At 40.0% G+C, this 15,384-nt stretch overlaps 1 protein-coding gene across 1 annotated transcript; it reads left to right on the forward strand.

Moving 5' to 3' along the window:
- Window positions 1–243: 243 nt before the first annotated feature.
- On the forward strand, window positions 244–15,076 carry sona (SON DNA and RNA binding protein a). Its single transcript, XM_086266431.1, has 10 exons — window positions 244–414; window positions 2,555–2,650; window positions 4,563–4,770; window positions 5,966–6,039; window positions 6,150–7,961; window positions 8,878–9,265; window positions 9,420–9,943; window positions 10,122–10,609; window positions 11,069–11,160; window positions 13,194–15,076. Exons 2-9 carry the CDS (start codon window positions 2,623–2,625, stop codon window positions 11,141–11,143), a joined length of 3,597 nt encoding a protein of 1,198 aa, XP_086122557.1. The 5' UTR covers window positions 244–414; window positions 2,555–2,622; the 3' UTR covers window positions 11,144–11,160; window positions 13,194–15,076.
- The last annotated feature ends 308 nt before the right edge of the window (window positions 15,077–15,384 follow it).

Raw genomic sequence — 15,384 nt, forward strand, 5'->3', positions numbered from 1 at the left:
TCAAAACCAAAATCCAAGTTTGTTGAGTAAATAGCGTTCAAGAGAGTAGCTTAAACTACATGCCTAAACTATGTGTGCAGTGGACTAAATTTCCACACCACCACTTATGTACACGATATGGCTATATAGGGTTTTTTGCATTGCAAGCTAAAGTAATTAATAAATAGGAAAACACCGAGATATAAACATGTCAAGTTTTAATGCATTTGGCTGCGCTTGGAGTTGCCTAGGAGACAGTGACGCCGCCATTCAAACCCGCGGAGCATGGCATGTTGGGATACCTTCCCCATCATGGCGGGGCATCTAGTTGGCTAACGACTACGGTTAGCATATTCAGTGACTTCTTAGCTTCGGGCAATTTGCATTCATTTGGCATCCTCTACGCGGGAAGCGCAGCCATCCAACATTAACACAGTAAGTTTGCGTCACTGAAAGGGCTGTATGATGAACGAACGAACTAATCTGTTTTGTTGAAAGAAGTAGCAGCCAAGTGATTAGCAAACTAAGCTAACGAGCATGCTATGGCTAGCGGTAATGTCCTCGCTGGAGAGCAAGCGGGCAATGAGCCGACATTGAGGCCGAGGTGTGCAGGCAGTATAGTTGTCTTTTACTGCTTTCGTGTTGCCTAGCTGGTAAGCGTTTAGGTTAAAGGGAATAATAGTTTGACAAACATCGGAATTATTGTTCTTTAAAAGTAAGCTAACGTTAACTAGCAGCAACCAGCTGCAGTCATCTGTGAATGAACGTTAGCTTTAGCAGCGCAGGCCCGACAGCGGCTTATCTAACGTGTTAACGAACTGTCGCAGTTTGAAACTTTGTGTCCCTTGTTTTCGCCATTCATTTAGCTTTTGGTCTGCGAGTACAGGAGGGTTGTATTTCGCAGTTAATCAAAACTGTATTATAATATATCTGTTGCTGAAAGGCCAGCTAAACTAGCTCAAGGTAACTGAATCCAAAAATAATGTGTTCTCTGGCGTTAGCCTTAGCTTTAATAGAGAAACGTAATGTCCACTAAACGTGTTAGCTATTTAACACCGTGTGCATCTTTGTTTTCGTTGAAGTAACCAGTTCTGAATTTATCCTTAAGTGAAGCCTTTACGTCCCGAAATTGGCGTTATTAATAATGTTTGTGAGCATTGGTCCTTTTCGCAGGTTATGTATCCATGCTGGCAAGGACTACTGATGGCTTTGTTAAAGCTTTAGCGTTACAAAACCACTTCGTCCGTGAGTAATGTGCAGAGTTTAATGGAAAGAAAAAACCGAATTAAAATCCTCAAATAAGCAATTGGGACCTGATTGTAAAAGATTTATAGAATCGTTTTTTAGATGTTACTTAAGATGTCCGTTGATCTTAGATTTTGGCTAACGAAGCATTATTGCTTAAAACTACGTGGCTAAGTTACACTGTTGAATACTTTTGAAATATGTTTGCCTTCACATTTCAGATTCACCTTTGTGTGGTAGACGGCAAGGGTAAACTACCTGATTCTGGTTATTATGTGCTAAATGGGTTATGATATTGGCTTATAGTAGACATATTACTGGAAGTGCTAGAAAACTACTTTCTTCAGTAGCGGAATAAAAGAGCGATGTTTTGTTCTTTGGACATGTAAATATTAAAGGATACTCATCTGCTAAATCTGTGTTATCTATGTTGATTTTTCTGGTTGATACTTCATTGTTTATTTCCAGAGTAATCTTGAAGAGTGTTAATTGATAATTTTCCAGAAATATACCAGTTTTAATATGGAAGTTGCTGCTCAAGACAAGGGACTTAAGTGTTAAACGTCAGTCTTTTTAAAAATTAGAGAAATGTAGGAAGATGGCCGTTTGATGGTCTGTTGTTGTTTCACAGTAAAACTTGTGATTAAATATAGGCCAAGCTATTCTGTTTTTCTTTCAGAATATTGTCTGATTTTGATGTACTGGTTTATATCCTTTTTCATAGATGAGCTACCTTAGTTTCCTAGTAGAAGGCTATTCTCAAATAATTCATTTGTTTTGGTAAAATCAAAATCAGTATTAATCGCACCATGGCTATATTATTTGTGAGGGAGCATTAAGTTGGCTTGCCATGGGGACTGGGTAGAGTACACTGTCTTTTTTTTTTCTTTCTTTTGTTTTAGAAAAACAGAGCAGCTTTAATCACAGCCCTACTGATTACTTTGGGGCAGTTTTTGTACCTTTGGATAATTGCAGGGGCAAATAAAACACAAGTGTAGTAAAACAAATTTTTCTTCAGACTCATGTTAGGCATTAAGAATATTTCTCCCACGACATTTAAAACCAATTAGATCGGGCTGTTTTTTTTTATTAGATACGTGAATACCACTTAAATGGTATTTAGTCATCAACAGTGGTTGACTCATAACAACCAATGATTACTGTTTTGCTCCAAATCAGTAGAAAGTTTTCATCCTTACATGTAGTTTGAGGAAATATTAGCAGTTTCAGTAGCGTTACCAAAATGTATACTAAAGTATGGTGAATCTATACTTCTGTTGGTATGGCATCCGTTTGTTGCTCAAGTTAAATTACCTTTTTCTCTCCCTAGAGTTGAGAGAGGGAACAGCACAACAGTGACATTGAAATAATCTTTTACAAGATCAGCATAACAGCATAATGGAGTGTGCAGTGGACATCCCCTCAGGTAAGCGATGCACAAGCCCCAAAGAGGTCCGAATCTGTTCAGATTTGACTCATTTTGTTTAAGTTTGTTTTTGCCCCACAGATTTCAGTGTTAAAGTGTAAGTATGTGCCTCAGTAAATTTATGTGAAATGAATAAAATATAACTTATATTTATTGTTATCTCTAATTTATGTGAGATTTAAAATAAATGTACAAAAAAATATCAAGTTGCTTTTAATTTCTGTAAAGCTCCATGCTGAACTGGTCTCACTGCATGATTGCGGATGCCTTTTAGTATTCATTTTTGGGATGGATAAACCACAGTATTTGTGCTAGTTTCTCTCCTCTGGTCTTCATTTCACCTTGTGTTTTTCTGTTTCACCATATGCTCCTCTCTTTGTGTAAAGCTCTTTACTTCCCTTTGCACATAGCAAGCCCATTGACATGAAGATAACTAAATGATTAATTAGTCTGTTTACAGTTAATTAGTTATTTTCCCAACAAATAATGATCTGTTCAGAACGAGAGTGACTCACTGGAAACACTGCTTGTTATTAGGCATGGACACAAATACGATCATTGTTGAATATTTGAATAGATAAGATAAGATAGAACTTTATTAATCCCTCGGGTGGGTTCCTCTGGGAAATTCGACTTCCAAAAAAAAGCACAGCAATGACCGAAGTTACAGTTACAATAGTGATTAAATTATTAAAATACAAAAAAAAAAGTAATGGTTTACATGACTGTTCCGTCTGAAAATATTGTTCTTTTGCAATGCTGTGTAAGATGTAATGTCCTATTAGTGCCAGGTGGTGGTAGTATTGATCAGAGCTGTTTACCTATCACTAATAAACAATAAGCAGGCATCTGATTAGTAAAAATGTGTTTACATTGTACAAACAGGAAAATGTAGAACCAAACGCCACTGCAGCTGCCAAAAAGTCGTTTTTTCATCTTGGGTAAAATAATTACCAATAATTAGATCTAGTATTCTCTCAAACAGGTAAAGCTACTATCTAGGTATGCACTGTAATTTGATAGTTGTTTGGGTGGGCTGTGATTGCCAGTGAAAACTAAATTGTGAATGAGATGTCAATCCTTGTATTCCAAGTGTATGGGAAACACAACCTTAAAGCCTGTTGGGAATGATGTAGTTGTTTGGGCACAGGTTTTGCTGCCTGCTGTTCTGTCAGTATCATTGATCAGCTGCTCATCCCATCTACTAGATGCTTGAAACTGGCTGAAGAAGGTTATCAAAACAGACTGAACATTCAGAATATCTCATGCTTCATTATGTTTGACCAGCGCTCTTGAACACCATCTGGCATTCCCCAGAACCATGTACAGAGTTGGTTACAGTTATCCCTCTCTCTAGATGGTTCTAGTTTTCTCTTGAACTGTTTTCACCCAGTGTTGGATTTGATATTGAACAGGATATTCAAGATACCAGCTCCGTGGACACAAAGTCCAGTTTGGAGCACAAAGTCTGTGTGATGTTTTGTTACAAAAGTGTTCGAATTACGCAGGTAATTGTTGAGTGAATTCACAGAGTGTGTGGCCATCACCCTTCCTACTGGGTGCTCTTGCCTTACAAAAAAAACCCAAAACAACTATACATGAAAAGTGGTAAATTACCCAACATGGTTCTCTGGGTATTGTCAGTAAGTTTTACCCATATTCTATTGCAATATTTCATTTTATTATCGTTGCCCGACATTATACCGGTATTACCGTGAACGGTATGATATGACCCAACCCTAATGCTGGTGCTAACCAATATCTGTAAACTATCTCATAACAGCTTGCTCACAACATTACACTATAAACTAGATGAACCGTACAGAACTAAATGGTATCTGCTTGCTGTAGATTTTTCATTTTCTGTTTGTCAAAGACTTGTGTAATTTGAAATATTGGATTCCCTGTGCAGGTGAGGGGGAGGCACCTGAGAAAGATGACATGAATGCCAAGGAAGAGCTTGAGCCTTCCCACAAGAAAAACAAGAAACACAGAAAACACAAGAGCAAGAAGAAGAAGAGGCGGAGGAAGGGCGAGAAGGAGAGTAGTTCAGAATCTGGTGCAGAGTCTGATGTTGAGCCTCCACCTCCACCGAGACCTGTCAGGACCACCAGAGCCAGGTTGGAAAAATTTAAAATTCTAAACTAAATGTGAGACTTGATAAGTTGGCACAGTAAAAATTGTACATTACTTAATATTTAGGATTTTTTTTCTTGCATACAAAAGCAATTGATTAATAAAAGTTTCATTTTCCAAAACAAAATAATCAGTTTTGTTATTCAGAAGTGCTTAGATTTCTGTAGTTGACTCTTTGCCGTTACTGTACATGGACTGATTCATGCTTACTCTTGTGCCTTGAAGGCCTACATTTGACCAAGGAAAATCCTGTATTCAAACCATTGGAAATTATTTGCAATCTTAAATTTTAATAAGAATATTTTCTTCTTCCTGCTCCTTTTCACACATGGTTGTAGTGCTTTATTGATAGAAAGTGTGGTTTGTTTGTTTGATCTGTTGTACCAAGTGTGAAATAAATAAATGAAATGAAGATGTGATTGTTCATTATGTAAGTCATAATTGTAGACAAATGTAATCTGACTAAAACAACACATAGACGTTGCATTTTTCTTTTTTCTTTTTAATGTAAGTAGAAATAACTGAAATTGTAAACCACTAAAATAATATAAAAGTTGAAGTTGTTTTAAAAAAGGCCTATATTAAATGGGAAGCTTTTCTAAGAAAAGTCACAAGGTGCCTTTTTTGTTGGGCACAGACTGCACGAATTATAAAGATTTTTGATGGATCTGTTCTCTTTTGATGAGCAGTTTGAGAGGAATCACAACATTTAATCAGCTACCTCAACAACCAATGATCTGTGTCCTCTCTAAACCGTGGTGCAGAACAGACACGTGCACATTATCTGAATTTCCTAAAGGTCTATGTCTACATGTTGTATCTTTCTTTTGTTGGTACCATTCATTCAATTGAAATTGCATGACTGTCTGCATCTCTTTTAAAACACTCATGACAAATCAATTTTGTCTAAATGAGCCCATGGTTGCAATTAGGCTGACCTCCACTTCAAAGCCAGTTAACAGATCTATACATCTGCGCATAAAAGTAGCAGGTTTTGCCTTTGACTAAAGACTTAATGAATTCTGAATCAACCCAGTGTGCTATTTCAATAAATTTTCACTGTCTGTGAACCTTTTTTGATAGATTAGCTGAATTTTTTTGTTTCAAGTGTGTTAATTTTTTTTTTTAGCAGATTAACAAAGAAAAATCTCTTTAACTTAGTTTTTGTTGTATTTTTAGTGCCAGACTGGCAGCAGCTGCAGGAGTTGGAGACCAAGGAATCAAGGAAGAAAGCAAAAAGGATCCAATTACAGGTAGGAGAAAGTCAGACATGGCTATAATTGATAATTGCTTAAAAAGCAATGGTGTAATGTCAACTTTTTTTTTTGTCTTCTTTTTCTTTCTAAATTGTGATTTTCTTCAGATCGTATTGATACAGAGGGAGAGACAAAATCCAAAAAACAAAAAAGGCATGCAGCTAAAAAGAAGAAAAAAAAGAGAAAGAAAGATGAAAAGCAGGAAAGGAAATCCCCATCTCGCTCCCCTTCTGAAAGCAGCTCTGCCTCAGGTTCAGACTCTGAAGGTGAAGGAGGCAAAGCATCTGGTGGTGGTAAATACTCTCCAGCTGTGGCATCTGACCTCAAAGAACCAGTATCCAGACTGGTTCCAAAAGGCAAACGAGGGGAGGAGAAACCCCTTCCCATCATTGAGCAGAAATCTGAATTGCTTGGAGTCAAAAAAGAAGAGACATCAGATATCGATGTGCCCACAACTGAGGCGCAGGACAGTAACATTAATGAATTGGAGGAGAAGCCTATGAGATCACCCCCTGTAGACCAGGAAGAGGCAGTCCAGATGGCAACAGTTAAAACAGAGTGCAGTCAGGGAGATGGTACATTCAGCCATGCCCAGGAATTGCCTGACATAATCCCAAAACAGGAAGGTGCTGCTCAAAGAGATGACCCAGTACTGAAAGATCAGACAAATTCAATTCAAGGGGCGAAAGTCACGGAGGATGAATTGCGTAATTCTCCTTCACCTTCCAGAACCGTAGAAATAAAGAAGAGTGAGTCAGGCCCAAGTCGGTCACCATCACGTAGTCCCAGCAGGCAGGAGTCTCAGACAACATCATTAGTGAAAGAACGGTCAAGAACCCATTCCAGGTCAACCTCAAAGGGAAAACGATCTGCAACTCCTATAAAGCACGCCCGTTCTCGGTCCCGCTCCGAGACCCCTAAATCCCAGACGAAGTCACTGTCTCCCCCCCGCAAGTCTCCGAAAAGAGTAAGCCGTCGGTCCCGATCTACTTCTCACTCTGTCACCCCTAAAAAGAAAGTGTCAAAGTCTCCAAGGAAGTCCAGGTCTCCGAAACGGCGGAGGAGTTCCCTATCTGTTTCCCCAAAGCGTCGTCATCCTTCTCCGTCTCCAAAAAGAAAGATATCACGGTCCCCTAAACGTGACAGGCGGAGGTCACCATCTCTATCTCGGTCTCCGAGGAGAAGTCGAAGGTCAAAGTCTCGTTCCCGTGGAGGCACGCGGCACTCCAGGACCCGCTCACCTCGCCGTGGGGGTGGAGTTGGCAGACGTTCGCTGTCACGTTCAATCACTAGACCACGCCGCTCCCACTCTAGATCCAGACGTCCCTTTGGCCGCTCCAGATCACGATCACCAGCAAGACGTACTGGAGGGAGACGCTCCAGGAGTCGATCCTTGTCTCGGCGCAAGCGATCACCACTCCCCAGATCCCGTCGTTCAAGATCTCGGTCGGTCCGCAGGAGCAGACGAACTCGGTCACGTTCTATTGTAGTGCTTAAGCGCAGTCGTCGCTCCAGATCCAGGAGTCCCCGCAAACGAACAAAATCCAGGACCCCTCCCTCCAGACGGCGGTCTAAATCCCGATCTCCAGTCAGAAGGCGCTCTCGTTCCCCTGCTAAGAGAAACCGTTCACCACCACGGTCTAGTAGACGGTCTAGGTCTCGCTCATTGACTCGAAGACACCGGTTAAAGTCACATTCACCACCGCTTAGCAAAAGGAGGTCCAAAACTCCGAGGAAGAGTGGAAGAAGATCAAAGTCTAAATCTGAGTCTGCCGACTGCAGGTCTAGGTCTGAGTCAAGTGGTGGGCTTTCTGACAGCTCATCTCCAGCCAGATCCACATCTCCTTCCCCAGTTAAACAGAAGAAGCCCCCCTTGCTTAAGGTTGCTGGGGAAAATGGAGGACTTGCAGCTACAGAAGGTGAGACCTTTTCCCTTCAAAATATTTAAGTAAGCCATTGAAACCAATGTTTTTCTCCAGATGTTTTTATCTTCATATAAGTGTCCCAATTCATGTATTGCCCATTAGATTCAAGTAATCAATCATTTAATTGATTGATTGGTTTAGTTTATGCAAATGTGCATATCTTCATATGATATGATATGTACATTGTGGAGGACTATAAATACCTTGGAGTACACATTGACAATAAACTGGACTGGGCTAAAAACACCACAGCACTTTACAGGAAGGGCCAGAGTCGTCTCTATTTTTTGAGGCGACTGAGGTCCTTCAACATCTGCCAGAAAATGCTGAGGATTTTCTATGAGTCTGTGGTGGCCAGTGCGATCCTCTATGCTGTTGCATGCTGGGGGAGCAGGCTGAGGGTCGCAGATGCCAACAGACTTAATAAACTGATCCGTAAGGCCAGCAATGTTGTGGGGATGGAGCTGGACTCCCTCAAGGTGGTGTCGGAGAGGCGGATGCTGTCCAAGATAAAGACAATGTTGGATAACACCTCCCACCCACTCCATGACATGTTGGTCAGTCACAGGAGCTCGTTCAGTGAGAGACTGAGATTACCGAAAAGCACCACTGAACGACACAGGAAATCATTCCTGCCTGTGGCCATCTCCCTGTACAACGCATCCACTTAACACACTGTTTGCTGCTACAACTACACATGTTTCTTTTCCAAATATTTATTTATAAGTGACTTATGTATGTATGTATGTATGTATGTATATATATGTATATATTGTACTATTCTTAGTTAGCGTATTGTCTGTCTTGTCTTAATGTTGGTTTAAAATGGAGCACTGTAACAAAAAATAATTTCTCCCAGGGATCAATAAAGTATTCTGATTCTGATTCTGATATGTCATTGACGTTGCAGGTGCTTGGAAGCCAGTACTCCCAGCAACATCTTCCAGCTCTGAAATTGGGAATTCTTCAGAAAAGTTGCAGGATGAACTTGTTAATCAGACAAGTTCAGATTCTCCTCAAAAAGGGGGAGATGTTTCCAGGTCCAGGTCTGTTTCTCAAGAGCCTGGCACTGGCACGGATGGGTCAGATTGTTCGGAAGGCTCAGATGAGGAAGTGGAATCTCCAGTTAAAACGGGATCCAAAAGCCAGAGAAGCTCCTCACGTTCAGCATCTCCAGAAGTACAGAAAAAGCAGCTTTCCCCATCTCCCTCACCTGCGGAGCACAGAAAACTTTCTCGTTCAACTTCATCACCTCGGCGTTCAGCATCAAAGTCTACATCCAGAAGAAAACTGTCCAGGTTTGTTTTGTGGTATTACATGATACCAAAATAGTAAACGAGAGAAATCTCTCCCTCTTGCTTGTTCTGTAGTTGTTAAACTGTTGGACTGTGTACAGATATTAAATGTGAGTACAGTGTACGGTTATCAGTCTTATCATTTACCTTCCCTTAGGTCCAAGTCTCCAGTGAAGAAAAGAGAATCTGTTTCTCCATCAGAGAGGAAGAAGCGGCGGTCCAAATCTCGGAGCCCTGCACGTCGTCGGAGATCAAGGTCACGGTCTGCCACGCGACGCAAGCGCTCACGGTCCAAGTCACGAACCAAAACGCGCCGGTCCAAGTCCCGTTCTGCAACCCGCAGGAGGCGATCTCGTTCACACTCACCAAATCCCAGAGGAAGGAGGAAGTCCACAGAAAGGAGTAAGCGCTCTAAGAGTCGCTCCACTGGCCGCAGAAAAAGGTCCAGATCAGGAGATAGAAGCAGGCGATCCAGATCTCGTTCACCGGATCGTAGACGCAGGTCAAGGTCGAGGGGTCGAGGGAGGCGCCCAGTATTTCGCAGTCGATCCTTTGACAGACGAGACAGGTGGAAGAGGGAACCTAGCCACTCTCCAGTTCTCATCCTCCGCAAACAACGTCGCTCAGGTTCCCGGACACGACGCAGCACCAGCAAGACTCCTCCACGGCTGACTGATCTGGGTAAGACATTTTGATGTCATATTTCTAAACATTTATGCAACGTGTTTACGTGATTTTTCTTTTTGTGCTCCACATATGCAAGAGGTTTTGTTTCTTAATTCCATTTGCTTTATCTAAGCTTCCTTTGCCCTAATGTGTTTCCCCTCATTCTGTCAATCTTTTACCCTCCTTTCCTCAGATAAGGATCAGTTGCTCGAGATAGCCAAGGCTAATGCTGCTGCCATGTGTGCCAAGGCCGGGGTTCCAATTCCTGAGAGTCTTCGACCAAAAGCCATCCTTCAGCTCCCTCTGCCTACTCCATCTCCTTCCCCCATCTCCTTACCTTTACCTTTGCCCCTTCCAATGGGCATGGGAATGCCAAACATGCCGAATATGCCCAACATTGGTCCAATGGGGTTACCAAATATTCCGGGAATACCCAGCATGTCAAACATCACTATGAGTGCTGCTGTGGCAAGTATGACAGCAGCTACTATGACCGCTGCCTTGACCAACATGGGTGCCCTGGCGGCCATGCCTCCCCTTGCTCCACTTCCTACAATAACTAACAAGCCTCCCCCGTGCCTTGTCCCACCAACACCATCTCTTAACCTGGACCACATCGAGGAAGCCAAGAGGAAAGTCACTCAACAGGCTAACATACATACCATCAAAGAGCTTACTGAGGTAAACGTGTGGTTTTGCTTCAGATTTTGATTGACGTTGCTGTTTTTCTGAAATCATGTGGAACAGAAAATATTGTAGTGCAGTGTTTTTTTTTGTTTTTGTTTTTATTTATTAATGTTTTTAAATCGTTCAAGGCTTTAGTACATTTATCTTTTTATTTGAGTAGGTTTATGTCTATTGAAAGAATAATGTGTTGGATATAGCCATCTAAAACAAATCACAGTAAGTGCAAATTGAAAGCAGTTAGAATATTAAATATTTGACATAGTGACATAATGTTTTTCAGGGTTCAGTTATATTGAGGTGAAGTTGTTTGTCACCATGCAAAGAACACAATGGAATTTCTTTTGCTTGTGTTTTCTACTTTTGAACCCCATAACATTTCTGTAATGGTTCATATATGTAAAGTATGGACCATTCTTTACCTGATGTTTTTTTTTTTTTTTTTTTTTTTTGTAGAAGTGTAAGATGATAGCAAATAGCAAGGAGGAGATGGCCACTGCTAAACCACATGTCTCAGATGATGAAAGCTAAACACCCCAACCCTCAAGGTAAATGTCTGTCTTTATTTCATTTCTATATTAGTCTGTACCTTCGTCTTTATTAGGGCTGCCACAAACGATTATTTTGATAGTCGACTAGTCACCGATTATTTTTGCGATTAGTCGACTAATCAGATCATGCATCCATTGAATGTAAAACGTGCAGCTTATTGCACCAGCATGCATCTGCTCTTATATAACAATCATTAGCTTACAGTTTTAAGTGTTTAAGGTATGTGCTAACTAAAAATAAAGACAGGATGATAGTTTATTAAATTTTAATGAAGTTTGCAGATTGTTTCGGTGGAGTTTAATAAACTCAGCCGTCTGCTCCTTGCTATCTAAAATATAACAGGACACTGGAGTATATTCTCGAGCGTCTCACACTTCTGATACCGTAATCAGTTGTCTGCTTGACGTTTATTTAGCTGTGTAAAAACTATAACTTTAATCTCAGCCTCAGATTTACTCAGGGACAAATAAAATACTGAAAAAAGCCAAACAATAACATTTTTAAGTTATCTAAGTGACTTATATATGTTTAACCTGAGTAGCGAAAGACGGCGGTGGGTTTGAAAACGATTTGCCGGAAGTCCGGTGTTCTCACCGGCTCTAGTGAGCCTTGAACCTCGGCTAGCTAATGAGCTAGTGGGTAACAGACGTCTCCGAAAACGGAGCGCTTTTGAAAATATGTGGTGTCTGATAAACTGAGCAGATGTTTGAAGTTTACACAGCTACATTCTCGTCTGAAAATATATTAAACATTTATTTTGTGACCCAGAAAGAATAATAAGAGTAATATTAAAACTAACTAGCTGCCGCCATTGTTGGAAACTGAGCAGGGCTGCGATGGGCCGCGCTATGAATTCTGGGACACAGTTTCTTCTTCTTCAGCGTTTAATGGCAGCTGGCGTCCTTGTACATGCAATGCTGCCATCTTCTGTTTCAGTCCGTTATTACACTCTTAAATCCTACTACTTATTCCTGCGTCTTTTGGGATCTTACAAAGCTTCCAACGACACGTCGACTATTAAATTAGTCTTCGACGATTTTGATAGTAATCGTGGCAGCCCTAGTCTTTATATTAATTTCATAAATTATACATTATTCTCCTGTAGGTTCCTCATTCTGCTATGTGCTGCAACACCTTTCAGCAGCTTAGTCATTAGGCTCCATCAAATAAACTTTTTAAATTTAATTTTTATATAATTGAATGACACAAAGTTATAGCCCATCAAATGTGAAGTGTCCGTGTTGTACATTCAGAAAGGTGTAGCATTCATTATTTTCTAAGGAATGACTTGTAAACTCTTTGAAATTATAAACATTTTAAAAGTGATAATGAATAATGTGTCTGGTTTTTATCTGACTGTTTGCTGTGATTAGTGTGGGCTGATTGTTTGTCCATAATTGTGATGAAGTCAGGCCTCATTTACAAGTAATCACTTTAAAATCTTGGCAATTCCAAAGAGTTCACAAGTTCTTTGTTTTACGGTAACTACATTACTAAATCACTAAAGCCAACTGTGCAATTTCAGCTTTAAAATTGCACATTTACTATGATAGCTGCTCATCTGACAGTTGAAAATATAAATTTTACTTTTGTTCTTGTAAATGACACCATTTGTGTTCCCCATAGCAACGGAGACCTCTAAATATGTTATTTTTGTTCATGCAAATATTTAGGCACTAGGTCATACATTAGCCTGGAAAGGCATGCAGCTTTTAGTCTATAGCTGGTGGACAACAACTTGTGCACTGCCAAAACGCCTTGAGTGGAGCGCCCCCCTCTAATATTAGTACTAATTTAGAACACAAGCACGTCAACATCAGTAGAGCTATTATAGTTTAAGCTCACAGGGTATACGGACCTGAGAACAGCTATACCAAACCAAATAATTCAGAAAAAATAAATGCACATTACAGCCCTGTTTTTGTGCATAGATGGTGATCATTTAATCAGTTTTGTGATTTTTGTCGATTATTCAAACTAGACAAAATACCATACATTTATATTTTCCTCTGTCTTTGTCTCTATACAGCCTCTTCCCTCGAAGGACTGAAGGAAAACATTTTTTGTCTTTTCCCCCCCAAAAGGACTTTTCTCTCTGTTAGACAGATGACTTGGTTGAGTGGAGGAGCACTGTAGTTGTCATACACAACATAGGAGTACTTGCCACTGCCCACTCTGCTCCCCGGTTTGTAGGAGTGAGATACAACCAGACTTCCACCTGTGATGCCACTGAGAAAACTGGGGACTCTGGGGCGTGCAACAGTTGGACGACTGTACTGTGTGTGTGTGCGTGTGTGTTTGTACATAGTGACTTACACCACCAACACCTCAGTGTTTCTGCTTATGCAAGCAGTCACTGTTGTAAAGACTGAAGAGGAAACAAACCAAACTAGTGGCGCAAGTGTTTTTGTAAACTGCCTCCAAATTTCTCTACATTTGTTTTACCTTCATGCTTTCTTAAGAATTGTGTTCAGTGGAGACTGTTTCCTTGTTCTGCTGTATTTTTCCCTCGGTTATCTCTAGTCCCTGATTTTATAAATAAATAATGCATATTAAGGTAGAGATAGTAGATCCTCACGTGTTTTAATAAGCTTGGATCTCCAGGGTGTGTGAGTAACCACAGGTTCTTTTGAAGGAAAGAGTCATTTGAATATATAGGTTGCCAAAAAAAAAAAGAGTGCTTGAATTGTGGCAATGAAAAAAAGAATTTCATTTCACTAAACATGACTAATTCAGTTTGTACTGCCCTGGGTGTTCTCCCCCTCCCCCCTGTTTTTATAGCACCAAGCTGATCTTTGATTCTGTCCTGGTCTTTCATTTGGGCTTTGTTGGGATGTTTTGAACTTAGGAACATGTTTTGCTTCAAATTTTGAAAGGGGAGTTTATTTTTCCATCAGTATGGCAACAAGTGCCATTTGTCAGGCATGACAAGCAGTCGAGATTGATGGGCTGTCTTAGAGGTACTTAAGACAAGTGGTGAATATCCTATATTTAGATCACAGGCAGAAACGGTTGAGAAGGTTTCCTGATGAGAAAAAAGAGGGGTGCATATTCATAGAGTTCATCAGTACAGGTTTATCAGGTTTTTAGTTTACACATTTAAATGTCAGTTATTTGTGTTTATGGGCCTTTTTTTTAAGAGGCAGACATGGCATGTCAGTACCAAGAAAGGTATGGTTGTATTGTACTGAGCTGGGGTTAGCGCATGGTTAATACTGTAGAATGAGTTGACGATGCTCTGTTTTTGTGTATTTGACAATCAGGTTATTTCTCTCAATATGCTTGTTTTGAAGAAAGAACTGTAGCTGCTTGAAATGTACACGTCTTGTACTCAGGTGGCAAATACAAGTGAATTGATATCAAGAAAAGTGTATCGTGCAAACATGAAACGCCCAACAAACCCTTTTGATTTAATTTCATCACATTTAATATTTGCTTTCCATGTAAATGCTATTACATTATCCTGTATTATGTGGGCCGGGAAAACATGTTTCATAGAATTAATTTGTCCCTAACTGAAGAACAAAGACAAACTTGGTGCTCTTGGGAAAACTGACAGGGACGAGCTTCTTCTTCTTCTTCTTCTTCTTCTTTTTTTTTTTTTTTTGCTGGTTTTACAAAAATCTTGCACTCATAATTCATTTGTTTTCATTAGAGGGAGGAATATTCCTGAATCCATCTGGCTTTGTCTTCCTCCCATGCCCAGGGCTGTTTAACTGTTGGAGGGAATCTGAAAGTTTTAACAAGACTTATTCGGTTGACTTGATCCCTGAGGTAGCTATTTTAATGAAAGAAAAAAACAAGGTGATGCATTTTAGGATTTTTTTTTTTCTTTTTTGGTCATTTGAATATTACATCGCTTGCTTTGTACATAAATGTGTCGATGATTATTAAAAACCTCAATGATAAGTACTTCTGATCTCCTGTTCTTTGTTGACTTTAGTCATTTTTATGTGGATCTTAATTTCTGGAGAAATTTCCAGTGACATCATCATCATTGCAAAACATTATTTTGAATATTACAAGAATTAGTATAAATATTAACTAGTAAAGCTTCCCATAGAGGGTGCGTGCATTTTCAGCTGCAAGCTGTGCTGTACTAACATGCATCGCAATAAATAAATTTAAAAAAAAAATTATCCACAGTTTATAGTGTTTGTGTGAAGAAATTTTCCGTTGTGATTTTAAAGGTGTGTGGCGATACACTGGCATGATGGGTG

The sequence above is a fragment of the Aulonocara sp. 'chitande type north' Nkhata Bay genome, linkage group LG16, assembly GCF_057382095.1.
Source record: "Aulonocara sp. 'chitande type north' Nkhata Bay isolate Kocher_YH1m ecotype deep benthic linkage group LG16, A_spYH_male_GT1.1, whole genome shotgun sequence".
Taxonomy (NCBI): domain Eukaryota; kingdom Metazoa; phylum Chordata; class Actinopteri; order Cichliformes; family Cichlidae; genus Aulonocara; species Aulonocara sp. 'chitande type north' Nkhata Bay.